The sequence below is a fragment of the Madurella fahalii genome, assembly GCF_045866475.1.
Source record: "Madurella fahalii IFM 68171 DNA, scaffold_2, whole genome shotgun sequence".
NCBI classification, from domain to species: Eukaryota; Fungi; Ascomycota; class Sordariomycetes; order Sordariales; genus Madurella; species Madurella fahalii.
This window is the reverse complement of record NW_027263972.1, coordinates 8,439,739-8,463,976: the sequence shown is the minus strand read 5'-3', so window position 1 is coordinate 8,463,976 and position 24,238 is coordinate 8,439,739. Positions and strand designations below refer to the sequence as shown.

At 56.2% G+C, this 24,238-nt stretch overlaps 6 protein-coding genes across 6 annotated transcripts; 4 read left to right on the top strand and 2 right to left on the bottom strand.

Moving 5' to 3' along the window:
• Positions 1 to 2,489: 2,489 nt before the first annotated feature.
• Positions 2,490 to 4,159, top strand: MFIFM68171_05270 (Sulfate transporter; the record flags this gene model as incomplete). The annotated part of the gene is made up of 4 exons (XM_071060690.1): positions 2,490 to 2,743; positions 2,826 to 3,123; positions 3,187 to 3,419; positions 3,493 to 4,159. 4 exons carry the CDS (start codon positions 2,490 to 2,492, stop codon positions 4,157 to 4,159), a joined length of 1,452 nt encoding a protein of 483 aa, XP_070916791.1.
• Positions 4,160 to 4,807: 648 nt separating this feature from the next.
• On the bottom strand, positions 4,808 to 5,548 carry MFIFM68171_05269 (mitochondrial 54S ribosomal protein mL58; the record flags this gene model as incomplete). The annotated part of the gene is made up of 1 exon (XM_071060689.1): positions 4,808 to 5,548. One exon carries the CDS (start codon positions 5,546 to 5,548, stop codon positions 4,808 to 4,810), a length of 741 nt encoding a protein of 246 aa, XP_070916790.1.
• Positions 5,549 to 7,912: 2,364 nt separating this feature from the next.
• MFIFM68171_05268 (uncharacterized protein) lies at positions 7,913 to 9,127 on the top strand (the record flags this gene model as incomplete). The annotated part of the gene is made up of 1 exon (XM_071060688.1): positions 7,913 to 9,127. One exon carries the CDS (start codon positions 7,913 to 7,915, stop codon positions 9,125 to 9,127), a length of 1,215 nt encoding a protein of 404 aa, XP_070916789.1.
• A 2,157-nt stretch (positions 9,128 to 11,284) lies between these two features.
• MFIFM68171_05267 (Peptide transporter ptr2) lies at positions 11,285 to 13,195 on the bottom strand (the record flags this gene model as incomplete). The annotated part of the gene is made up of 2 exons (XM_071060687.1): positions 11,285 to 11,991; positions 12,052 to 13,195. 2 exons carry the CDS (start codon positions 13,193 to 13,195, stop codon positions 11,285 to 11,287), a joined length of 1,851 nt encoding a protein of 616 aa, XP_070916788.1.
• Positions 13,196 to 16,769: 3,574 nt separating this feature from the next.
• MFIFM68171_05266 (Major facilitator superfamily (MFS) profile domain-containing protein) lies at positions 16,770 to 18,644 on the top strand (the record flags this gene model as incomplete). Its single annotated transcript, XM_071060686.1, has 4 exons — positions 16,770 to 17,318; positions 17,420 to 17,562; positions 17,643 to 17,695; positions 17,833 to 18,644. The coding sequence occupies 4 exons, from the start codon at positions 16,770 to 16,772 to the stop codon at positions 18,642 to 18,644; spliced, it is 1,557 nt and encodes a 518-aa protein (XP_070916787.1).
• Positions 18,645 to 21,533: 2,889 nt separating this feature from the next.
• MFIFM68171_05265 (Major facilitator superfamily transporter) lies at positions 21,534 to 23,633 on the top strand (the record flags this gene model as incomplete). Its single annotated transcript, XM_071060685.1, has 2 exons — positions 21,534 to 21,664; positions 21,713 to 23,633. 2 exons carry the CDS (start codon positions 21,534 to 21,536, stop codon positions 23,631 to 23,633), a joined length of 2,052 nt encoding a protein of 683 aa, XP_070916786.1.
• Between the last annotated feature and the right edge of the window lie 605 nt (positions 23,634 to 24,238).

The window sequence follows — 24,238 nt, the reverse complement described above, 5'->3', positions numbered from 1 at the left end:
CTAAATCTAAGTCAAAGTGGAGAAATAGGCGGGCTATGGCGATTCGTCCGGGCGGCGGGGCCCGTTCAGCTGGTTTTAACACTATACTTGTTCCTGGCGAGAGGCGCCTTCGCATGCTACAGACGCCAAATTTTCTGTGCGCCACTCTGCAGGAGTCGGCAAACGCGGAACTTGGTGTCCTCTAGCGAACTCGGGGAACTGGGGTGAGTATTTTGTTCAAGTTGGGCCGAAAAGGGAATATCACGACACAAACTGGCCCTGTCTTGCACATTGCTGCTTTCCGAGCGTTCGAGCAGCGCTCTCAATGGCGCATTAAATTTGGGCCAAAAGGTGTGGTAAGATTGCGCCACGGACGTTGAGGTAACACTATGCACCTCTGTGCCGCCGTACAAGCAGCCACACCAGGAGATGTCCAACCAGACTTGAGAGATGTGCAGCTTGCGGCTCGAACCCCCACGACAGTGGCTGCCGCCAAGTAGCACGTGCAGCCGCGCTGAACATTAGTTTTTTGTTAAGGAGCTTCTCCACGATCAATGGGCTTTGGAGGAGAGGCCTTTTGACAGCAGGATTAAAATCCTGCCGCATTGGTGTGATGGTAGGTGCGGTTCTAGCGGTGACATGAAGCTCGCTTCGCCTGTTGTCATGTTCGTATATGTATGTATGTCAAGTCCAGCCGAGTTTTGTTGCTTGCCTCTCCTAAAAAGACAAAGATCAACATCCTGCAGGCTGGAGATAAGATTGCTGCCGAGTCGCTCAGGAAGCCAGCGGCATGGACGGATCCAGGGGGCAACCGGTTGCTTTAATGTAGTTTGATATCGAGAAGCGTTGCCCCTCGTTGCCCCTCAATTGTCACCACCAGGTCGCTCTGGTGGATAAAGAGACCGCTTTTGTCACTGATGGTACAGATGGTTATGTGCGAAGCTGGCCAGACTGGCAATATAGTTCAGATACTTGTTACTCTGAAGCTTTACGCCTCTGGACTCGAGCTGAACTTGACCGCTGGTTGCTGCAGGTGGGCTGCTGTTCATCGGCCCCGAAGTATCTAAGGAGGGACTAGCCCGCGATGATATTGCCGCCCAAACCTAGCCTGACAATACAAGATGGCGACATGGTTGGCTCTTACGCTCGCTCAGAATATTTCGCAGTTGCCTGCGCTGGACGTAAATGTACCGTCTTCCAGGTCAGCTTCCCGTGCATATGATCATACTTTGCCTCACCTCGGAGAAACACGCACCGGAGAAAGTTAGCAAATACGAGCTCGTAAGATGTCTATAGCTGCACGATGAGCTGAGAAATCGTCATAACAGCCCTGCGACAAAATGGGTTGCCGACGGGTAAAGCCTTCTGAACAACTACCAGCACGCCTGGGGGCCGGTGGACGCCACTCATGGATGAGGCGGTCCTGATAAGAGGTTCAAAGGAATTGCCTTAGGGTTTCGGGGTATCGTCCGGTTGTGGCTGTCCTCGACGCAATATCTTCAAGACGAACGGACCATGAGTCGAGTGATCACTCGGAAATCGGCATCCCGCAGGCGAAACACCTGGACATTACCTACCAATACCCGGCACTACCAGCAAGCTACTCATTGACCCAGCATCCAATTGGAACTCAATGGATACAGTAGGGTGTGCTTGACTCTAAAACCCGTTCTATCAAGGAGCGAGGGGAGCTTTGTCGATGTCGATGCTGGTTTAGACCCTCAAGCCTAGGCTATCGTTGCCATCCCGAGTTCAGCAGAATATTGGCCATATGAGAAGCTAGGAGATATACTAAAAAAAAAAAAAAGAAAGAAAGAAAATTGTGTAATTGTACCAAGTGTCTGCTTTCAACTCCAGCCGTTTGGTGAAGTCGCTTACGTGCTCAGAGAAAACCGTGACTAGTTTCTCCTTTGTACGACTGTGTGAGAGAGGGCGGCGGCCAAATGCAACCACCGCTGGAAATGGTACGTGTACAGCAGTCCTAGGGTTCAAAACGCTCGGATTTGGCACAGGATCGGCTACTTTCTGCGGCGGCACAACTGTAGGGGGATCTCATAGACATCACATGTCCCAACCAGCTCTGGCAAGTCCGGAGGGATGCCAGCAGATACGTTAACGCTGGCCCGCGATCCTTGGGCCAGATGCTTAACAGGTGGGGCAAGCACCCCGCAGTCACAGTGTGGGAGCGGAGTATGCTGCAGTGAGCTACCGTCAAGCACCAGCTTGGCAACAAGCACTGGGAACGCGCTTAGCGTCTTGTCATGCTAGCAGGTTGAACCTATTGTATGCACACGTCAAGCTGTCATCAAACCATGTTGGATTCTTCTTGTATGATGGGTTTCCGCTCGTCCTCTCCGATCCAATGATCCCAATCTCTACTTGCCCAGTGGTATCCATCCCTTTGTTCGCATAATACGCTCTGCGTTGCTCACATTGCTTCCGTTATCGGCATCCGCCTCGTTACACAAGTAGCACATCCCGCATCACCACACAGCATTGAATTGCCAGCCATGGCCGTGTTTGTGGACCTGGGCGGCGAGGAAACCGAGCCTCCACAGGACGGGCAGACGATATGGAAAGGCCGAGTCGTCGCTGTCAACTCGGCGTCTGCACTGGCGGCGGACGGAAGCGGGAGCCCTGAGAGCTCCCTCAACAGCCACAACGGCAATACCAATGGCAGCAAGCAACGCGAGGAGGCTCACGGGCTCGCCGTCAAGGAGAATCCGAACCGGAACTCCACGACGCAGGCTTTGGGATGCTATCCGTAGGCGGACACCACCTTTGTCGTTACATCAAGACGCCCTGGCGACTTTTTCCCCAAGGGGAAAATGCTGACTGTCAACCAGTATCGTCATGTCGGTGGCCGCCTCCATCGACCTCAACACGCTCGATAACCTCTCCCGGACCTGCCGGCAGATCCGCGAGGGTCTGCTGCAGTACCGCAAGATGCTTCTCATTTCGACGCTGCACTGCTCCAACGAGCACCTCCCCATCGACCCTGAAGAGACGCTGCGCTACCGCGCCCGCGCCGGCAATTGGTTCTACATGGAGGACGCAGGGAGGACAAATTACAGCGGCAAATCCGGCCAGTGCGCCCGGGACTTGGTAGCCGAGTGTCGACGGTGTGGAACCGTTGTCTGTCGGGTGAGTCTTCCTTTCCACTGTAGCTGTGATCGTTCTCGTCATCTCATCACCATCCCGCCATAGAATTGTGCCATCAAACCTCCGGCGCCCATGGTTCTGCGTGACCGACATCGGCGTCTCTGTGAAGCATGCGTAAGCGCGCCCCTGGGCTCCCTCGTCAAGCCACCGCTCGGGCCCGAGATCCGAATCGATTCTGAGGATATGGAGCGAGCAATCTGTAAGTGCGGCTCAGAGGGTGTCTGGCTCTGCCAGCCATGCGGTAGGACCATCCGCGGAGACGACTACGATTATAAGTGGTAGGTAAAACCCATGAACCCCAATGGATACCCTCGCATTAACCATTCTCATCGCCCACCTCCCCATGTCTAGCATCTGGAAGTGGCGCAACCAGTACACCGACGTGCTCGGCGGCTTAGGCACCGGTATCGGCGAGGGCGACCGCGGCGTCATCTGCGGACGGGAGACCGAATGCTGTGCCGCGCGAGAGCGGGAGCAAGAAACCGATGGCGACGCCGAAGACGCCCGCGAAGCAGATAACTACCAGCAGCAACAGCAGCAGACCCTGGGATCCGCCACCCCTAGCAGTAGTAGCGCCAGCAGCACCTCTGGCACCAACGCCTCCTCGTCCCTGGCCCCGTGGAGCACCACCGCCGGTGCCGCGAGCACAGCAGCAGCCTCGGGCGCCAGCAGCTCAAACAGCTCGACCGCAACATTCGACCGCAGGACGCCTAGCCCGGCTCTCAAGCCCGGCTATGAGCGGCACGAGATTGAGGGCATAGGTGGGGTTATGAAGAAGAAGCTGATCCAGATGGTCAAGGTGGGCGCGTGCGTGCCCGAGTGGGACGACGAGCGGGTCAAGGGGGATATCATGGGCCGCGAGATGCAGTGCAGGCGGAGGAGCTGGTGCGGGTGGTGTTGGAGAGTGATTCCATCCGAGGAGGATTACGAAGCGGATAGGCGGAGGTGGAGGGAGGGTGCCAGGACCGAGGAGGGCAAGGGAAAGGAAAAGGGAACACAAACCGAAAGGCTTGAGTAATGATTGGGGAGCAAAGCACCGGGCTGATCATAGATGGGTGGTCTTGAATTGGACTGGCTGATATACTGGAGTAGGAATAACAACAGCGATGTTTTGAACTTGACATGAGAGAGAGACACATAATCCTAAGCGGCAATCACCATTAACGGAGATGATGTTGATGCTTCGGGGAATATATACAAGGTTTCGATGATTGCATTATACAGTAGGGTGGTTACAGGAGGAGCCATATCGTTCCTGCCCCGTTTTCTATGTGCGTCTCACATCTCCGCGTCCTATGCCAGCCATCTTCCAAAAACCTGTCCTGCCCCTTTCCTTGATTCGTACAGTCCGCGAACGGTTTCTTCCCCCCTCCGCTCGGCCTACCATACAAATTCGGCCTTAGTACCTCTGTCTGCATGCATGCCACAAGCGCAGCCCCAAGCACTGGATGCTATCGGTTCCTGACCCGGTAGTATGGTTCGGTATCACAGCCACAAAAGGCCATGAACTCAGTCCGCAACTACCACCATCCACTTCAGCTTCTCCGCTCTGCTCCGCTGCTCTGCTCTGCTCTGTTCAGCCAAGACCACTCCGGGTCGGTAGACCAAATACATAAAAAAGACATGCAAAAGAGAAACAGAGCATTCCCTCCACATATCTCGCCTCTTATAACTCCCCGTTGAGCACCATCTCCCACCTCCTCCGCCGCTCCTCGCGCGCGGCCGCTCGGCGCGGGCCCCACCGCTCCTTGACCGCCTCCTCCTGCGCCTTGACCTGGTCGCGGTGCTCGCGCGGCGACTGGCAGCACATCATGACGAACAGCTTGGAACAGCCGAAGCGCTCCGCCAGCGTCTGCACGCTGTTGGCCACGGGGTCGGCCAGCCGCAGCGCGCGCATCTGCTCAATGTCCTCCTTGGTCACGCTGTGGTTGGTCGGGCGCAGATCGAGCTCGTTGACTACGGGGAGGTCCTCCGGGGACGGCGGCGCTGTGGCGGCGGTAGGCTCCCCCGAGTCGTTGTGACTGCTGCTGCTGTTACTGCTGTCGTTGTATTGGACTGTTGTGGACGAGGCGAAGAGGGCCGAGGCGAGATTCGCCCGTCGGCGGGGGTCCGACTTGGGCAGAAATTTGAAGGGCGTGTGGTAGACGGAGGGTGCGGACGCGGGGGGGTTGAAGATGATGTGGTCGCCTGCCGGCCGGGCGTCGAGGTTGCTGCTAAGGAAGGAAGGATGCGGCGGGATCCGGAGAGCGCGTCTTGTCCTGGCCGAGCTCGACTTTTGGCGGGTGCCCGAGGGGAGGGTGGTTTTTGATGACCTGAGGAAAGCCAGTCGGCTGGCGGGAGGCCCCCAGGGAAGGACGCGGCAGCAGCAGGAGAGCGCTGCCGTCGGTCTCGTTACGATGGCTTCCATGGCTTTAGTGTAGGCTGACGGGTGAAAAGGGATTGAGACGTGACTAAGTTGGATAAACAATTGAGAAGAAAAAGGCTCTCTCGGTGTAAAGCGGAAGACCGAGAGGCTGGAGCAGCTGCAATTGGCAACTGGCTGGGCTCGTGGGTTACCCGGTAGACCGCTCCTCCTCTTTCACGCTCGACAAGCTGGTCTGGCAGTCGCGATGCGATTCGAATGAACTTTTTCTCAGATGGGCGAGGCTGTCACGTGGTGGTCCGTGCTGTCTCTCGCACCCTGGGGTCATTCGGCCAATCACCACTGCGCCGGATCTGTGCCCCACTTCTCCGTTGCGACGGCCCGAGTGGAGCCGGCAGGTCCGTTCCGGCGGCTGGCTCGGCAACGAGGGAAATGGACTTGCTGCAAGTGTCTTGTCGAGGTGTCCGCTATGCTGGGTTCCCACCCTCTGAGGCGGTCTACTGTGACGCATCGCCTAACCGGGCGGCGTAGTTTTATCCCTGACGCAAGGCCCAGAATTCCATGAGCACCAATAACGGCCGAGTTTGGCTGTTGGCTGGCAGCCACCGCTAGCGGAACTCCATCTTGTCACGAGGCCACGATTTGCGGGGGAATCCTGAACGTGACAATCCGAGTCTTTCTTGGAACCGACAGTATGCGGAAGGTCCTGCGCCGAAAATAGTCAACTACGATCCAAGGGCATCCATTTTATTTTATTTTATTTTCTTGGGTGTTGTTGACACGGCTGAAGTCGGTACCACCTTGTAGCTACAATGCTAAGATACAAAGGTCCGCCTATCGTATATCATGGGGCTGCCCTGAAATAACATGTCGCTCTCGCATGCTGTTCTGCCGGACGGCGGAATGGGTGTCCGCGCAGGCTGATAACGTGTAGCTGATCCAGGCGCAGTTCATTCAATTAACATGAACCTATAGTGTCCTTCGCAGTCGACATATGTGCTCTTCCAGGGGCTGTTTCAAGCTGGCGTGTTTTCCAGAGCTGTGCGGCGTCATCTCACATGGCGAGCGATTCCGGTCGCAAGGCACCCATCGTTCCGCCAGCTGAAGACATGATGGGCCAGAAGGTCCAAGGATGCGCATCCACCCGTCGTAGGTGCCTGGCTCTCCCATCCTTCATTCTCGTACTCTTACTCCTGCACTCCCAGCACAATAGGTGGTTTATGCGACACAATTACCGGCCGAGCCCAATCAGCCGCAGCCCCCAGCCTCCAACATTATCCTCGCGTTGCGGCAGCGGTCGTGCAGGTCCAACTCCTGGTTATGATTTCTGGATAATCACAGCCAGAGCTCGTGCGGCCCGGGGCTGAGTTGGAACAGTTTGGGCTCTCGGCAGGGGCTGCTGTACTGTACATACATACGCATACATACGCATCGGGTGTGAGTACGTAAGGCGCTCTGGTGATCTGCCGCGGTGCCGGTAATAAGGTGACCGGGGCGCAGCCAGGGGCCGGCTTAATGCTGCAAGTCGAGATCGCACCCGTCTGTGCATGGCTCGAGAAACAAAGAGCTCCATGGAAAGGTCCCCTTTTCCACATTCCATTCCTGCAGCACCCGCTCCTCGGTCTTGGCAGATTACGTCTTTAAAGCCCCCGGGGCCTGGATCACCCCTCTTTTTAAACCTGGAGAGCTGGGTGCATCGTCATTCCCTGTTGATCGCGATTTGCGCTCCTCGGGTCACCCGATCACCCGACGCTCCCTCGCTCCCTCGAGAACAAAGCCAAAACGCGACAGCCCTTTGGCAGCCCTTCGACAGCCCTTCCTCGCTCCTGCGTACGCCCCAGCGATAAAGGTCTATACTAAACCGCCCCGTCCCTTGCACAAGTCTCCGATCCTAACTGCAGCATCGGGACAACGGGTGCTCGGCAGGGCCCGAAACCGACGAGCGGCAAAACAGGAACCGCGGAGACGGCGCCGACGCCAGCAGCAGTAGCGAAGCATCTCGAATTGGGGTCCCCAGGAACCAAGAGCGGCCGCCCACTTTTTGCTGCGTCACGTCCCGCCCAACAAGCTCAGATAAAAAGAGGCCGCAGCCCGAGCGCCAGTTGCTCAGCTGTTTTCTGCGTCGCACGGAGCTGACCCCAGAGCAAGGTATGATGGCACCCATCTCCTGGTAATTGGCCCCAAACACCGAGGCCACTTTACAATCGATATACTCGCGGCGAATCGGGGAATCCAGCCGCGGGTCACACGCTGCCCTTTTTTTTTTCGGTCGCCAGACTCGCCCTTTTACCCCCCGCCGCTGCCTACTCTCTGTGCCGAGATTAGGGGCGTTTCAATCACCACGCATTCAAGCTCTCGTACGGAAGCAGCTGACCTTCCCTCCACCCCAAGACACCGCGCCCCAACATCATGAGCCTAGTGAGTGCAGCGCCCGCCCAGGGCATTCCAACCCTGGCGGAGCCGTCCGAGCCTGAACCCGGCACGGGCAACGCGACCCCCAGAGGAGCAGGGGATGCAGAGGAGAAGAAGCCGAAAAAGCGCGGGCTTTTCGGCTTCGGCAAGAAGAAGACGGCCGAGGAACCCGCGAAGACGGCGAAGACCCTCCCCAAACCCACCTCCCCCAGCAAGAGCATGTCCCCGACAAGAGGGACAACGACCGCCTCCCCCATCCAGACCGAGCACTCGCACCATATGCCCTCCTCCCCGAACCGCAACCCCTTCGCCGCCTCGTCCCCGCGCCTCTCGTCTCCGGCGGGGAGCCAGATCTTTGAGCGCGACGTCCAAGAGAGCGCGTCGGCGCTGATGCCCAACTCGCCCGCTATCCCCTCGCACATCCAGACCGAGAACTACATTCCGCCCGTGCTCGACGCCTCGTCGGAAGCCATCACCGACGACCACCTCGACCCGGACACGGTCGAGATCATCACGCACACGTCCCACCAGCCGGCCGCGGTGGCCGTCACGGGCGCCATCGGCAGCCACCACCATAACGCGAGCCCGCACAACGAGCCCACGGCGTCCTGGGCCGACGAGCTAGCCGCCTTCTCGGCGGAGCGGACCGGGGGGAGCGGCAGCGCGAGCGGCGGCTTCGCCGCCGCCGACAACGCCTCCAACTACGGCAGCTTCGACACGACCGACGTGCGCAGGCTCAGCTTTATCTCGTTCGCCGACGTCGTCCAGGCGGAGCAGCAACAGCATCAGGCCTCGCAGCACCCCGCCGCTGCCGGCTCACGCGACAGCATGCACCACCTCGCCGGCCTGACCTCGCTCGCCTCGGTGGGGATAATAAACCGGAACCGATCCCCCAGCCCCATTCGCTCCCGCTCACCCGTGTCGTCGTCGGGTGGCGGCGGCGGCGGCGGTGGTGTCGCGAGCAGTCCGCCGACGAGCAAGTCTGGGTCGGTCAAAGGGCTGGAGATGTCGCCGACGAGTAAGAAGCCGCTGGGGAGTCCGAGTCTGGTGGCGGCCACGCCCGGCTCGCCCGTATCGCTGTCGGCGGCGGGCGGGCCGATGGTGAGCGGCGAGATTGCCATCGAGACGATGGCCCAGGCGCTGAGGAGAACGGGGAGCGGGGAGCTCGAGCATGTGGGCGTGGTGAGGAGTTTGCCGGCCAGTCCGATTTGATGATCGATCTGGGATTGGAGGGGGAAAGGGGTTCTGAGTATAGTTTTGCAATGCGGAGATATAAAGCTGTTGTTGCAAGATACCCAAGCTTGAAGATTGGGAAGGGGAGAATGGTGCAGCCAGTCAACCGGCGATAGCGAATGGGCGAGTAGCTGGGCCAGTGGATGGTGAAGAGGGATAGGTCTGGTCGGTTGGGATTATCTGGGGAAGGAAAGGATCATGGTATATTTCACGCTTGGGAGAATTGGAGTTCCTTTTCTGGTTGTTTCTGTTTGTTTTGGCTTTTTTTTTTTTTTTCTTGTTTGTCGTTTCGAACTATTAACTAGTTCTCTTATACTCCCTCCCGTTCTCGTCAGTATAACTCTTATTTACACTTTGGATACCATGCCATGGGTGTCTTTTGGAGAATTTGAATCACCGAAAGATGAAGGGCGCTTATTTCTCTTTACATTCTTCTGGACAGGGGCTTGTTGAAGTCTTCCCCTTAGGTTGGCTAGCGAAAGTGAGTAGTGACAAGGACGTATTGAGGTACCTATGTGTGGTACAATGTATTCTGGGGTTCTATGTTCACGGTTCGTTATCCTGGTCCTAAGCAGCAATGCGGTGGTCAGAAAGGGGTAGCATGCCATTTTATTATTATTATTATTATTATTTCCCGTTCATCTCTACCAATCCTCGTCCATGTATCCCCTTCCCTCTTACCGTGTGAAGGTTCTGCTCGGATTGCTTAACCTGAGTACTCTGTGGCACGCATATCTGCCCTGCTCTGATGGGATGCATATGTCCCAGGTACGTTGACAAAACTGCGGGCCACAGCGAGTCGAGTGAGGATGGCTTCGGGCCGTCAACGACGGAGCAGTGTTGGACGCTCGGCTGAGCGCAAGGAAGAAGCGGCAGCAGTGGTGGGGGGGTTAGGGGACTGTCTCGAAGGTGGGTGAGAAAGGGCCGTGTATTCCTCCCATTTATGGAGCAATACGGTTCATTTGAGATTAGGCTTTATATCTGTTGAAGGTTACCAAATTGGTGCTTGTTACCTGTTACGCCGAAGACTACTTTGGATTTCCTGGCACGCCCTCTGGCGCTCCACGTGCGCGAAACGGTGTGTTTCGAACCGGGAAGGAGTCAGTTGCCGTCCAGTTGAGCTTAGCCCAAACCGAGGTCTCTATCACGTGAACTGAGTTCGAGCTACCCATGGCTCAAGTCACGTTTCCTACATGTTCACGTAACATGGTGAAGCAGGTATATGAGGTGTAGCCGAATAGGCCTCCCTTAAATCCTTCTTGATATTCACTCACATTGTACAATCCTCAGAGGGGTAAAGTAGCGCCGATGAAACACGTTAATCAAGTAAGGAAGCACTACAGGATATTTTGTTATATACTATAAGTTTTTTCTCTTCCATATTCAATGCCTATTACCATAGTCAAGCAAAATGACAGCCAGTGATACGGCTCAAACCTGCCTCGGTTAACGGTAGTGTTTCACACTCACATACGATATAAAGTATCTCACCTGTCCGTTGCCGGCTATGTCGCCCCAGCACAATCACCTTCTACCGAGATAAAGCCGTGGTATGTAACCACGTGAACGAGCCGTTCGTCTCCAGGAATAGTCAACAACAGTCCAGGCTCATAACCAACCCTACATGTCCTTTCCGTGTCTGGGCTGTTGAGTGATGTTGCTTTGCAAGCAGAACACTGCTCATCCCCTTCAAGCTTCCAGTGACGTAAAATTAGAGATGGGGTGTCGACGTTCGTTCTCCCTAGTGCGTTGGCGGCACAACCCGGTATTTTTTCAACTAATTGAGAATGGGTTTGGGGAAGGGGGCTGGTATCAAGCATAGAAGCTAAGGCCCAGAAAAACCAGTAGCCATTATCACGAGCACACGTTAGATCCCAAAAGTAAGGGGAAAGTGAGTGGTATATATTCCAGCATATCCCCAATCCACCTTCCCATGCAAGCCGCGTCGTCTGACAAGACAAGTTTGGTATCAAGTTAAAACAGAACCATCCCACCCCATCAATAAAATTAGCCCCAGATACGACCGTTGTGCTTCCATGACAGGCATGCACGTATCTCATATCCATCCTGTACATTCGTTACCAATAGAAACCTGCCGCTCCGCTGCACCGCGCGGGAGCCGGTACGTTGCGCGCCTTAGACGGAGCCGCCTTCGACCCTCTCATCGGAGGCCTTGCCCGTTTCGACGGGAGCAGCTTTCTCGCCGCCAAACTCACCCGTCGGAAGCATGTTGAGCTGGTCCTCCTGCTTGTCCAGGTGGCGGAACTGCAGCCAGAACATGCAGCCACCAACGGCAGCCAAGATGGCGACAGTGGCGTAGTTCCAGACGAGGAGCGGATCGCCGGCAAGAGGGACGAGCGCGAAGCCAATCGCAGACGAGATGGCGTTCATAAACAGAGCAACCGACTGCACCATGGAGCGCATGTTTGCCGGCGCCTTAGAGTGGGCGTACTCCAAGCTGGTGATCGACGCCAGGATCTCTGAGAGGGCAATGAGGACGTAGGAACCCGTCTGGGCCCACATGTTGATATCGGCATCGGCGCACTCGCGCACCGTGCCGTCGGGGAGTTCGCCGTTTGCGTAGTAGCCGCACTCGCTCTTTTGGTAGATGTAGTATTGGATGACAGAGGCCCAGATCATGGCGGACGCGGCGACAAAATAGCCGCAGGTAATACGTTTGATAGGTGTGAAGTTGATGCGCAGCTTGCGCAGCGTCGGGTAGAAAAGCGTGTCGAGGAGGGGGATCATGATGATCAGGGCGAAGGGGTTCAGGTTAGTCAGTACGTCGTTGGGGACACCGGCGACCCTCATTGTGGCGGCCTGCGAGATCAAGTTGTTGTTGACTGTCGGAACGTGTCAGCACAATCAAATGCCCACGACTTGAGCAGTTTGGATCGACTTACTCTGGTTGTAGCAGAGCCAGTAGAGAGGATACCACAGGAAAACGGCGCAGGCGTTGAATCCACGGCGAACCTCATCAACCCAGGCATCGTTGAAGTCCATCCACTTCGGTTTGGACGCCGCGTCGTACCTAGACGGCTTGACGCTGTCCCAGAAGGTGCCGTCGTGAAGCTGCTTCCATGTCTTTACTGGGTTGATGGACCAGCGGCCCCTGTTGGCCAGGAAGAACAATCTAAACGATTTGCCCAAGGTGGAACCCTGGGGCGGAACGCGCTTGTAGCGGCGACGGCCCCAGAGCATGACCGCCGGGCAGAAGCAGAGCATGATGGTCGGTAGGGTGTAAGATAGCCAGAAGCCGACGTAGTGCTCGCAGTAGACCATGGACAGCTGGCCGCAGAGGGCGCCGATATTGATGAAGAGGTAGAAGTAGTGGTACACGCGGGAGGCCGTGGCCGCGGGATCGACGATGACACGCTCGCCAGTAGGTAGGGTCCGAACTATCATCCTCTCGAGGTCGAGCTGCTCGACAATCAGGGGGTTGACGTTTGGCTTGAAGCCGCCCGTACCAACGCCCATCAGGACGATACCGATGACGAATGCGCCAAGAGAGCCATTGGGGTTATCGATGACCGGGGGAAGAGCCGAGATGACCAGGATGATGTGGCCGACGATGTCGACCATGAGAGCGCTTCCGATGGTACGGTAGCGACCGAGCAAGCTGTCGGCGACGTACGCACCAAACAGCGGCATGGTGTACTGCCAGAACGAGTTGAAAGTAGTCAGGGCGAACGAGGTACGCTGGCCAAGGCCAAGGGCACCGGCCTGGCCTTCATTGATGTCGTAGCTGGCGCCCGTCGGGGACGGCCGCGGTTGCTGGATGAAGTTGGTGAAGACGGCCGTGGTGCCATAGTACGAGAAGCGCTCGCACAACTCTATGAAGGCGATGGTGTAGATGTTCCAGGGTATCTTGTCGGGTACACGGCGAAGCGTGTGCAACTCCTCCTCGGTCGGGCTCCCGCCATCGGCAGTGATGCCGAGCTCGTCGCCGTCGGCAGCGGACAGGACGGGAGCCAGGCCGGCTTCCTTGTCCTTGGCCATGGCCTTGACGTCGTCGCTGACAGCGACGCTGGTCGGGTCGGACGCCATGATGTGAGGGAAGCTCGCTAGTAGTCGTTTGGGCTGACCAAACGGAGTGGGAGAGACAGACGCTCGAGCTTGCCAGGCAGGCGTCCCACTGGGCGCGACGCGGCAGATATAAATATGAGAGACATGGCTATAGCAGACCTGGCATCAATGCAGTGGCAATCAGCTTCCCGCATGGGCCGGTGCAACATGCCATGGGGGGAAGGGGGGGAAGGGGGGGAAGGGGGGGAATGGGGGTGTGGGCGAACGGACGGGAGTCCCGACAGTGAGGAAGGGGACGAGCTCGCTCGGCAGCCCCAGACAACGGACCATGCAAAGGGAGGAATGTCCGCCTCTGGAAAGTGTAGTAGTCTTGGAACGCTTGCCACCTTCCAAGATTGATCAAGAGCGCCAAGAGATAGGTTGGGAAACAGGGTTACCTGCCGTTCCCTCCAGACCAGTGACAGGCCGCCCCCCGCTCCCGCGGGGTGCGAAGGAATGGCATCTTTTTCCCGAGGGTCACCGACAGGAGGATGGATGCTGCTGGATGATTGTCCCATTGATTGTTCGGCTCTTGGTTTGGGGGGGTGTCTTCTCCATTTGCATTGGCTCAGGTAAGCTATGCGCTAAGCAGCGACGGTTGTTTTCCGTGTCGTAGGCTCCCGATCTAAAAGAAGTGCCGAGAGGAGATGTCTGAGCGAAGCTTTCTCCGGCAACGCCTCTGCCGCTAGGGCGCGGCGCGCTTGAGCAGCCATGAGCACAAGACCACGCTTGCTCGAGACTGGGGAAGCCGACCGGGGTCGCCATTCCGCATGCTGAACTTCCTAAACAATCCATGCCGAGATCTTGGCAGCCAATGCCCGACTGGATTGATATTTGTCGTGCATGTTCTGTTGTGTCTTGGCTGATCCCCGCTCCGGTCGCCGCCAAGGGAGCACCGAGGCGTGGCGACCCTGAGTATCGCCTGGCCGCCACAGGTCGGGGCAATGGCCATTCTGGTCGGCGCTATCACCGTGCGGGAGGTTGTCCGGATTCCGGCTAGCATTCGTTCCCCGGCCGTGGGATGGACTTTTGGCCACGCGAAGGCGCAGCGCCCGACGGGAGGACGTTGTGGGGACATGCAAACCCACTGACCTGGGACTGGCCGGCGTTACTTTTCACTCACTTGCTCGCCTCCCGGGGATACCCGCGGCAGGTGAGGTCAGCTACAGTAGGAACCGGGTACGGATGGGTGAACTAGGGCCCGCAGTCGTAGGCCCATAAGATACGGACGGAGCCTGATGATCTCAGTGTCTGGATCGTGGGAGCAGCAGGAGCAGGTGCCACCGAACACATCACACAAAATCCTCGTATCCCATGTGCACTGCTGCGCTTACCGACGGTTGTCGGTGAAGATAGCATCTTTTAGTCGCGTATCTGTTCTGTCTCGGTTCTGTCAGCGCGCTGCAGGATATTCCTTCGACAAATGGGTCGCGTTTGTCTCCTTCCTGAACAGTGCAACGGTGCGCTTGGCTCTGCCCACCACCATGGGAACAGTCCTGATGACGGGACGTCAGGGGAGCAAATGTGATAGTTCCAACCAATGCGAGCGTCCCAGTTCCGGCCGTGATTTGAACAGGAGGGTATTGGGCGGCGAAAAGCTTGAGCTCAGGGGAACCCGATCAGGAAACAAGCCGAAGAAGCAGTACCTTGCCGTTTGCATCTTGGCGCCGGGGTTCGCATTCGGTGCCAGGTACGGCTATCGGTTGCATACTGTGTACCGCAAAAACATCTCATTTTGCACGTGGCGAGGGCCTCGGGCGATCAATTAGAGTCGAGGAACAGTAATTCCTGCCCCGTCATTGAACAGCAGAAAGCGGTTGCAAAAGCGACTGGAGGGCCGTTTGGAAGGCGGAAGAACGCGACCAGGGCGCACGCTTACTAGGTACAAGTAGAGTAATGCAAAAACAAACGTTTGACCTGCCAAATCCGGCAGCAATTTCGGGTACAACTACGGTAACCAACCAAAATAACCACCCACCAACGGGATTGGAATTTTTGGACAGATGATAACAGCTGCCTTTTGGCCACAGACGGAGACTAACTCGCGTTGCAACGCATAGTATCATTTTGCTGCAGTCGAGATCTACACTATGGAAAATGTCAGCTCGGGGGAATTCACGAGTGTTCATTGCTTGACGTCAGTCGAAACGGTCCAATTGAATCCGAGACAGTCTGCTCTTCAAACTGCTCTTCGAGCTGCCCTTAAGATAATTCGCTTAATCGGATCCAATTCGGCCCGGCTGTACATGCGTGTACGTCGGGTGTACACCCAATTGTTCGGTAATCAATTACCCGATCAAACAGCAAGATCGGCATCCGCATGTCGTTCGTTGAGCGATTCAGAACCTTCCCAAGACTGCCATGTGAAGATTTGGCGGGGCTGGTGGGGTGATATGTACGGTTGCGGTCGGCCGTGCCATGCCTGCCACCCGCATCTAGAACCGGCCAGAGAAGGAGATGGTGACCTGAGCAGCGCACAGACCACACAAGATTCGGCAGGCAACATCTCGAAACTCTCTTTTGGCCCCGGTGTCCGTACCTGTTGACCAAGATCAGGCCTTCGACAAAATGGTTGCAAAAAATGGATTCCACTCTAATTCCCGTTCGTGTCTCTTGGGTTCGGGCTGTCATCTGATGTTTTCGTTGGTTGACAGCTGTTCCTGCCTTGTGCTGGGGAGACCATTTGAGCCTTGATACATTCGTCCATTCCTCAGTATGAGCCTACTTTGATTCCAAACCCCGGGTGAGAACGGTGAAATCATGACGGTTGACCAAGGGTCCGTAACAAGCGCCCTTCAGCCGTACAACAGAGTCTTCTTAGGGTAAGATAATCTAAGAGAGCTAGATATCTAACAGGGTTAAGGAAATGTGGTTGTTATGGAGATAATAGCGGACTTGTATTGTCATGATTGGCACCCTAGTTGAAAGCCCTATTTGCTTCATGCACATGAGATCAGAGCCCACGTAAGACTCCTTTCCTCTGAACACTACCGGTATCCTCTGCAACAATTAGTAGTCGTCAACGGTCTCTAGATAACTTGGCGTCTTCTCCAGGCTGTGATGCTACTAGCACTCAAAGGTGCATTTACCGAGACTTCTAGGTTTGATGTTGCTACAGCGAAGACGCGACCATGCTGAAGTCTCGGAAACAATGGAGATCCCTAGCAGACATCACAGGGTGCTAAAGGTGGTCAACTATCCTTGAACGAATACAGCTCTCAGAAAAGATTCTTGAACCTAGTTCGTCAATACACAAGCTCGGAACTCAGTAGTGGAGACCTGAGTTACCCTAACCCTCTGGCTCCTGCAGTAGTTGCCGTAGCATTTACCTCGGCACGCATATCTTCTTCAAACAGCACGATCCACCCCTGTGCAATCGAAATACTGCAAAAGTCCAAGTCCCGTGGCTCCCTTGCGAGAATCAGCAGCTAGTGGCCGCCCAGACTCACAGGCAAAGGTACCCTTGTCCTGTGATATTACTCCCATCCATTGCCTGCAATCTTTCGGTCTGGCCATCTCAACAGAGTCTTCGGCCAAGTCCCGGGCCCCACAAAGCATGACTCTCACCAGCTCTTCCGAAGACGGCAGAGACGAGTGTCGTCCACAAACTGCATCTGCCAGGTCAAGCCACTTCAACACCACGGGCCAAGACCAGGTCTCACCTGCCGGGTCACCACCGGGGCCAGAGCCGGCCCGTGGTAGTAGCAGAGGCCGAGAAACGGACCCTGACTCCATCCACACCGCAGACACGAACCACCAGCACACCAACCACCTCTCCACCGTCCGCTCGGGGCCAGACATAGCAGACCACACCTCCCTGTACTCGGCCGCTCACGCCGATGCCGACCCTAACCAGGACGCCGATGACTCCATCTACGACCGCTTTCCGCGCCACCGCAAGGTCCTCATGGTCGCCCTCCTCTCCTTCTGCTCCTTCCTGTCGCTCATCGCCAGTACCTCGGTGCTGGCCGCCACGCCCGAGGTCGCGACCGAGTATGCCACCGACGGCACTGTTATCAACATAGTCAACGCCGTCTACATGCTCGCGATGGGCGTGTCGCCCGTCGTTTGGGGCCCAATGAGCCAGGTGTACGGGCGGAGGCCGGTAAGTTTGCCAACAATAAAGAAGTCGTAGTACTGCTGCTGCAAAGAAAAAGAAAAAAGATAAAGAAAAAGGGAGGGCTAAGGGGTTGAAAATGGAAATAGGTGAACCAGGTGACTGCGGTGCTCTTTTTTGGGTGTAGTATCGGGACCGCGCTCGCGCCGAACCTGGCGGCGTTTTTCGCCTTTCGTATTTTGACTGCTCTCGAGGGGACGGCGTTTATCTTAGTTGGATCGGCGTGTATAGGGTGAGTTAATACCCCAGCTTCTGCTGCTTCCTCGCTACCAGGGAAATAGTAGGAATCAAGCTGAGGAGTAAAAACAACAGCGACATCTACCGCCCTACCGAGCGGGCCACCGCCCTAGGGTGGTTCCTCTCAGGTACCCTCATCGGCCCGGCCCTTAACCCTTCATCGGCGGCATCATCGTGACCTACACATCGTGACGCGTCATCTTCTGGCTGCAGGCTGGCCTCTCCGGTCTTGCCGCGCTGGGCACGTTTACGCCTCTGCTGCCAGAGACCATCCACCACCGCAAGGTCGACGACCTCGAGGGCTACTCGCCCCGCCAGAAGGCGACGGTCCTCTGGGGCATGGTCAACCTCGTCCGCGTCTCGCGCCTCTTTGTCTACCCCAACCTCATCGCCGCCAGCCTTGGCCCGTCAGTTGTCATCTGGAACATGTACTCGCTGCTCACGCCCATCAGGTACGTCTTGAACCCGCGCTTCCAGCTGACCACTCCGATGCAGTCAGGGCTGCTCTATCTCGTGCCAGGGACTGGCTATCTTGTGGGGACACTGATCGGTGGACGGTACGCGGACCATGTCGTCAAGGCGTGGATCGCCAAGCGCGATGGGACGAGGGTGCCCGAGGACAGGTTGCGCTCGGCGCTGCCGCTCATGGGTCTCATTATCCCAGCCTGTGTGCTTGTATACGGATGGGCCCTCGAGAAAGATGCTGGAGGGATCCCGCTGGCCGTGGCGACGCTGTTTGTGCAGGGTGTTGCGCAGCTGATTTTCTTTCCGAGTTTGAACACGTATTGTTTGGATGTGATGCAAGGCCGAGGGGCAGAGGTGATTGCGGGGAATTTTTTTGTGAGGTATCTCTTTGCTTGTGCTGCGACGGCGTGCGCGCTACCGGCAATCGAAACCATAGGCGTGGGCTGGTTTTCGACCATTGCCGCCGTGTTTTTGGCTGTTGCCACGGGTGGGATAATGGCGACCATCTCGTGCGGAAAGAGTTGGCGTGATAGGGTGGACGGAAGATGTCAGGCGAAGAGGCTGGCGGAACGGAGAGCGGCGGGAGAGGAACTGGGCCGAAGAGATGATTAGACCCCAAGAAAGGTCCGAAGCTGATGAGTCCGTCCGCTCTCTGCATTCGGGAGCATCGGGCTTCGGCTTGTCATGGCTAGAGCCTGGTCGTGGTTGCTGAGGATATCAGCATTTGACGAGAAGGAGATCGGCATTTTGCATCCCTCAAGGTATAGAGGAGCTGCAGAACTGACTTTGGACGGCCTGGCGCCGTGATGGCGCCGATCTTGAATTCTTATGCCTGGCGAGTGTGCGACTTTTCAGACTGGAAAAGAAAGGGTGCTGTACCCGCGCTTGGACCTCGCTTAAGGACAGGAGATTACTTGCGATTTACAGAGAACCCCCTTCCTTCGGCTGGGATGTTGCAAAATATCGAGAGTACTTGCAGAAGGAAAGCATCTCCATACTGGCCAGGCACAGGTAGGTAATTAGTGTAAAACGGGTACGACACACGAATCACCTCATCCCCAACTATGCCACGGGGGCGCTTTCCAGGTCAAGATACTCCATGTCCCTCGTTTGGAAACTCATTACTGGTTTCCAGAGAAGCAAAGAGCAAAATTTGAAAAATAATATAATAAAAATAAATAATAAAAATAATAAGAGAAGGAACATGCCCAAAAACTGCTCACGGCTAGCAATTGTCTCGTCATCGGCAACTTATGGCTAGACAGGTGCGAATATTTCTGACGACAGAAGCTTTTGTCACAGTGAACAAAAAGGGGAGAGACAGAAGAGCGCTGGGGCGCTAAGAACCAGGACAATGCTCTGCTGTCGGATGTAGTTTGGTGACCTGGCATCGTCTGACCGCGTGTGCCACCTTTCTTAGGGAGAAAGACGGGCAGAATTCTCACCACAAAGCGCCCTGTCCAGAGGCTGCAGTTTTGACCAAAGCTATCAATCACAATGCAGGTGTGGTAATGTTCGCACAGGCTGTTGTCAGTGGGTGTAATTAAGTGGGACTTGTGGCTGACGCTCAAATAGATCCACGTGAGGGTAACCGAGCTGGGGAAGGTTGACATTGCGCTGGTGGCTGGACCCGACGCAGGGATTGTCGTACAGTACCTGTATGCACCGTTCGTCGCCTAATGCGAACAGCTTGTTGGGCGGTCCGGTTTCCAGCGCCGCCACCATGCCGCGAAACGGGGCTCAACCGTCTCGCATAGGTTTTTGCCGGGGCGGGTATTGTTTCACCACCCGTTCTTGTTGTAATACCAACGGTTCTAGGCTTTTCCACGAAGTGGTGGGAAAGATGACGAAGGATCGCGTAGGCAGCTTGGGCTTGATGCTTGAAGTGGTAAAATGGAAGATGAGGGCTGTGAGTTCATGTGGTCGAAAGTCAAAATGCGTTTGCTTCTATTCTGAGCGGTCGGTCAATTGGTGCGACGGTGCACACGTACATGCACATACGCAGTAGGCAGATGATACACGCAGTTGTATGCCCGACACGCTCCCCCAGACGACAATTCAAATTCGAGCATTAACGCCGAGTGCGAATGAGGGAGGCGGTGCGAGGCTCGTTCAGGGAACCTACGTGTACGAAGATCCTGCCCAAGAGATCTGAGATCTGCCGCTTGGCATCCAAGTTCCCGGATCTGCGCGCTGCCTTACCGTAGTGGGAATACGCCCTTGAACTTCTGAGACACTCGTCCTGCTGGGTGCTGGTTACAACTCAGACGCGGGGTTCTAGCCTCCTGGGAATGGAAAACCATCTCTCTGGCTTCGCCAAGGCTTAAGTTCTTACGGCACAGCTTCCACGCCGTCGGAATCGGAGGTTTGTTGCGTCGGACCGCTTGAAAAAGGAGAGGTTGTTTCTGAACAAGAAGCACGCAGTGGCCCGGTGAGGCAGTCGACAGGTTTCTTGCACTGTGTTAGCGTTTCACTGCGGCTGGGCCCCACTTAATGACTGGATGTCGTCGCCAAGTCGGGTCGTGCAGAGTCCTCCGCATCCTCGTCAGCAACTGTCCAGAAACAACCCACCATTGTCCCGCGCTCAGATACGCAGGTGGAATTGGTTGACTTCTAGTCAATGTTTCTTTCTCGAGTGGTTTTTAACAGCGATCCCAACCATATTTGTTGATAACCCCTCTCGGCTTAGCCATCCATCTGCCGCAGGCTTGCAGCTTTTGTCAGGAGGTTGCCGGGTCCCGATGTTTGTGGAATGCGAGGAAGCCCACGGTTCCTGGGAGATCCGTCAATGCTCTGACATGAGGCTGGTGGGGGTGTCGGGATATCGGCCGATCAGCACACTCCTCGCCTTCTAGATGGCCTCGTCCTAGTTGAGGAGGGGGCGTGTGTCCTGCAAGCGCGCACCTATGTGTAATCCCGTACTCCTCCTTCAGCGCTGATCGCACATGGCGGCCGTGGGCAGTGCCGTCAACAACCTTTCAACCTCTCCAGCGCAGACGTAGGTTGTTGCCCTTGACAATTCCTTCTACTTCTTTGTGACGTATACTTTCCCGGGTGTTTCATCCCTTCATCCTCTTCGTCGTCTTCTTTTTTAACCCACGTTCCTTTCGCGGCTTCAGTGTTGCCGCCATCGCCTTGCTCTCATCTCTCATTCTCATGTCAATCAACATCCATACGCTCGCTCGGAAGCTTCCTGTTACTGGCACAAACAGGACACGCGCGGCTTCGTCTCCCTCGCCGAGTTGCGCCGACTCTTGAGCGATGGAGCGCGGCTTGTTTTCCTCGAGAAGCAGTTCCAAGTCTTTATCGAGTATAATTTCAACCGATAAAAAACCTCTCCTTCATTTGCCAGTGCATCAGGAACCGAAATTCCGAGTGCGGGCGCTTCTGGGCCATTGCTTATACCGGAGGGTAATCCTCTGGAGCATCGGCGTTTTCTTTCTACTATGCCTTGCGCTGTCCTCCGGCGGGGTCCGCCAGCGCAGGGACAGTTTACTAGAGATGGTGAGCTTCGGGCAGGTTGCAAAGGACAGACACGACGAACCCCAGGTAGTCTTCGTAGTGCCGGCAAGCAACGATCCGGTCGACATGCCGCAAGGCGAGATCAAACCAAGTTGGCTACGATTCAGACAGTGAGCGCTCCTCACCAACGGATATAGGACAGGGTGCTAAATATTCAGTCTCGATGGCTTTTTCAACGGCCTCAAGGCGTTGGTGCCAGTTAGTGATTATAAGCCCGAGTACCCCAGGCGGCCGGGCGAGGAGTCACCATTCCCCCTCACGCTCTCGTACACCGGGTTGCCGACTCCCACACCCTTTGTACCCCAACCAGACTACGACTCGTCAGATTACAAGGCCGAATATCATCCAGTCGAACCTTGTTATTTGGACAAGGACAAGAAGATTCCCGTTCCAGACCTCTATGCCTACAATGGTATCGTCCAGGGCCAACCGAAACCCGTGATTGGATCGTATGATCTCCTGGGATTGAGAGACGACATCTGCTTCGATAGGTTCGGAAGGTACGGGCCATACGGTCTGGGGTACGGCTTTGAGGAGGGAGGCATGGAAGTTGGCCTGGACACGGAGCGCGAAGGAAGCGACGCCGTGTGGCAAAAGACGGGCAAAATTGACTACGATAAACTGGTAATCGACTGGGGCGATGCGCAAACTCGATGCTACGAATCCAACAAGAAACGTTTCAACGAGCCTCAGGAGCGGAAGGGTTCCTCTAAAACCGTGCCGATCAAGCACCAACGGCGATCTTTCCTCGGCCATGAGCGGAAAACGATCCCGCGAACAGCTGTTGTGGTTCGATCTTACACCGGCTTCCAGTGGACTCACCACGCGCTCCTCAACTTCCGCGCCATGATCTCGGAGCTTTCGCTGAGGTCCGGAGGGGAGTATGAGGTCCACTTCCTGCTACATGTCCGCGATGATGACGAGGCTATCTGGGCGGATCCCGAGACAGCGCAGAGAATCCTGGACGAGAACGTGCCCGAGGAACTTCACAGCATTTGCACGCTCTGGTCCGAAGCCCAGATGCGTCTTGTGTACCCGGGAAAGTTTGGTCCCAATGTTGCCAACCCAAGCAGCCGTGATATCTATGGGGTCTACCGCAGCGCGCACCTGGCGCTTCAGCACTTCGCCATGATGCATTCCGAGTACGAATATTTCTGGAATTGGGAGCTGGATATGCGTTGGCTTGGAAATTACTACGAACTGTTCGACCGGCTCGGCATCTGGGCCAAAAAGCAGTCTCGTGTCGAGCTGTGGGAGCGGTCGGCTAAGTATTATATCCCCGGCTACCACGGGGATTGGGACGCTTTCGTCGACCTTGTCCACAACGAGACCCAAGCCAGCGGCCGCCCCACTGTCCTCGGGCCTGTACCGTTCCCCGGCCGCCTCCCTCTTCGCTCCGAGTCGCGAGGTGGGAGCTTCTTCCCGCAGTCGTGCATCGATGGGGACATGTCCCAATGCGGCGTCGGCGAGGATGCGGACCTCATTACGTTGAACCCCATCTTTGACGTCGAAGATTCCGGGTGGGTATTTGCTTCTGACGTGACCGGCTACAAGCGCGACTTCCCGATGCCTCCGCGACGGTGTTCCATCGTGACCGCCTCACGTTTGAGCCGCCGACTGCTCGAGGTCATGCACGAAGAAACGTGGCGGCTACACCACACCATGTTCAGCGAGATGTTCCCAGTCACGATGGCGCTACACCACGGCCTCAAGGTCGTCTACGCGCCGCATCCCGTCTACATTGACCGCGAGTGGGACCTTGAGGAGCTCGACGGTTCGTTTAACGGTGGGCGCGACCACTCGACCAGCGGGCGCGGCAGCCCGTTTGACTTTGCAAATGAGCACATTCACAAGGGTACCACGTGGTACTACCACAGCGAATTTGCAGGCCTGCTATGGCGTCGCTGGCTGGGCTATGCGCAGCATGATGGTCGGGGCGCCAACGGCGGCCGGTCTGGCGAGGGGACGCTGCGGGGCGGCAAGGACGAGGAGGAGAGGCCAGACAGTACGGGACGGCTATGTTTGAGGAGCATGTTGGTGCATCCGATCAAGTGGGAGCATCCGATCGACATTGCGTGAGGCCGTTGTTAGCCCTTATTCTTGGCAGTTGCGTGGTGTTAAACGGCTGGTGTTTTGGTTACACGTCGGGCTATGGCGTTGCTTGGTTCGGGATCTTTTCTTCATCTGTATATTCTCTAACTGGGTTGTATTATTACACGGCTGGCCGGTTCACAGAGTCCTGGGCCAACACTGCCGACGTGCGCCCTGCCTCGCTGGATAAAGGTGGCGTTGGTTGGATCTGTTTCACGTTGCCTATGCATCGATCTGAGAAGGGTTATATTTAGAATGGTTTAGAACACGGATAACATGTACAGTACTTCGAATGCCACATTATATTCCGCCGTACGTGTCACTTCCAACGAGTGCGCGATGAGAAAGCCGTCCGGACTTTTTGGACAGCGAAGACCCGTTTGTTCGGATCCGGACCCCCACGCCCAGCTTGTGCATGGCGCAGTTCAGAACGGGTTTGGCGCAAATGCAAACGAGCGCCAAGCTTCGCAAGATTCCGCTGGAAAACGGTCATGTGCGCGCGGTTCCAGATGTGAAGCGACGGGAAGGGAAAAGTCCGTCGTCCACCTGGGCTTTTTACTCGGTGTTCCCGTCCCGCGCCTCAATGTCCACCA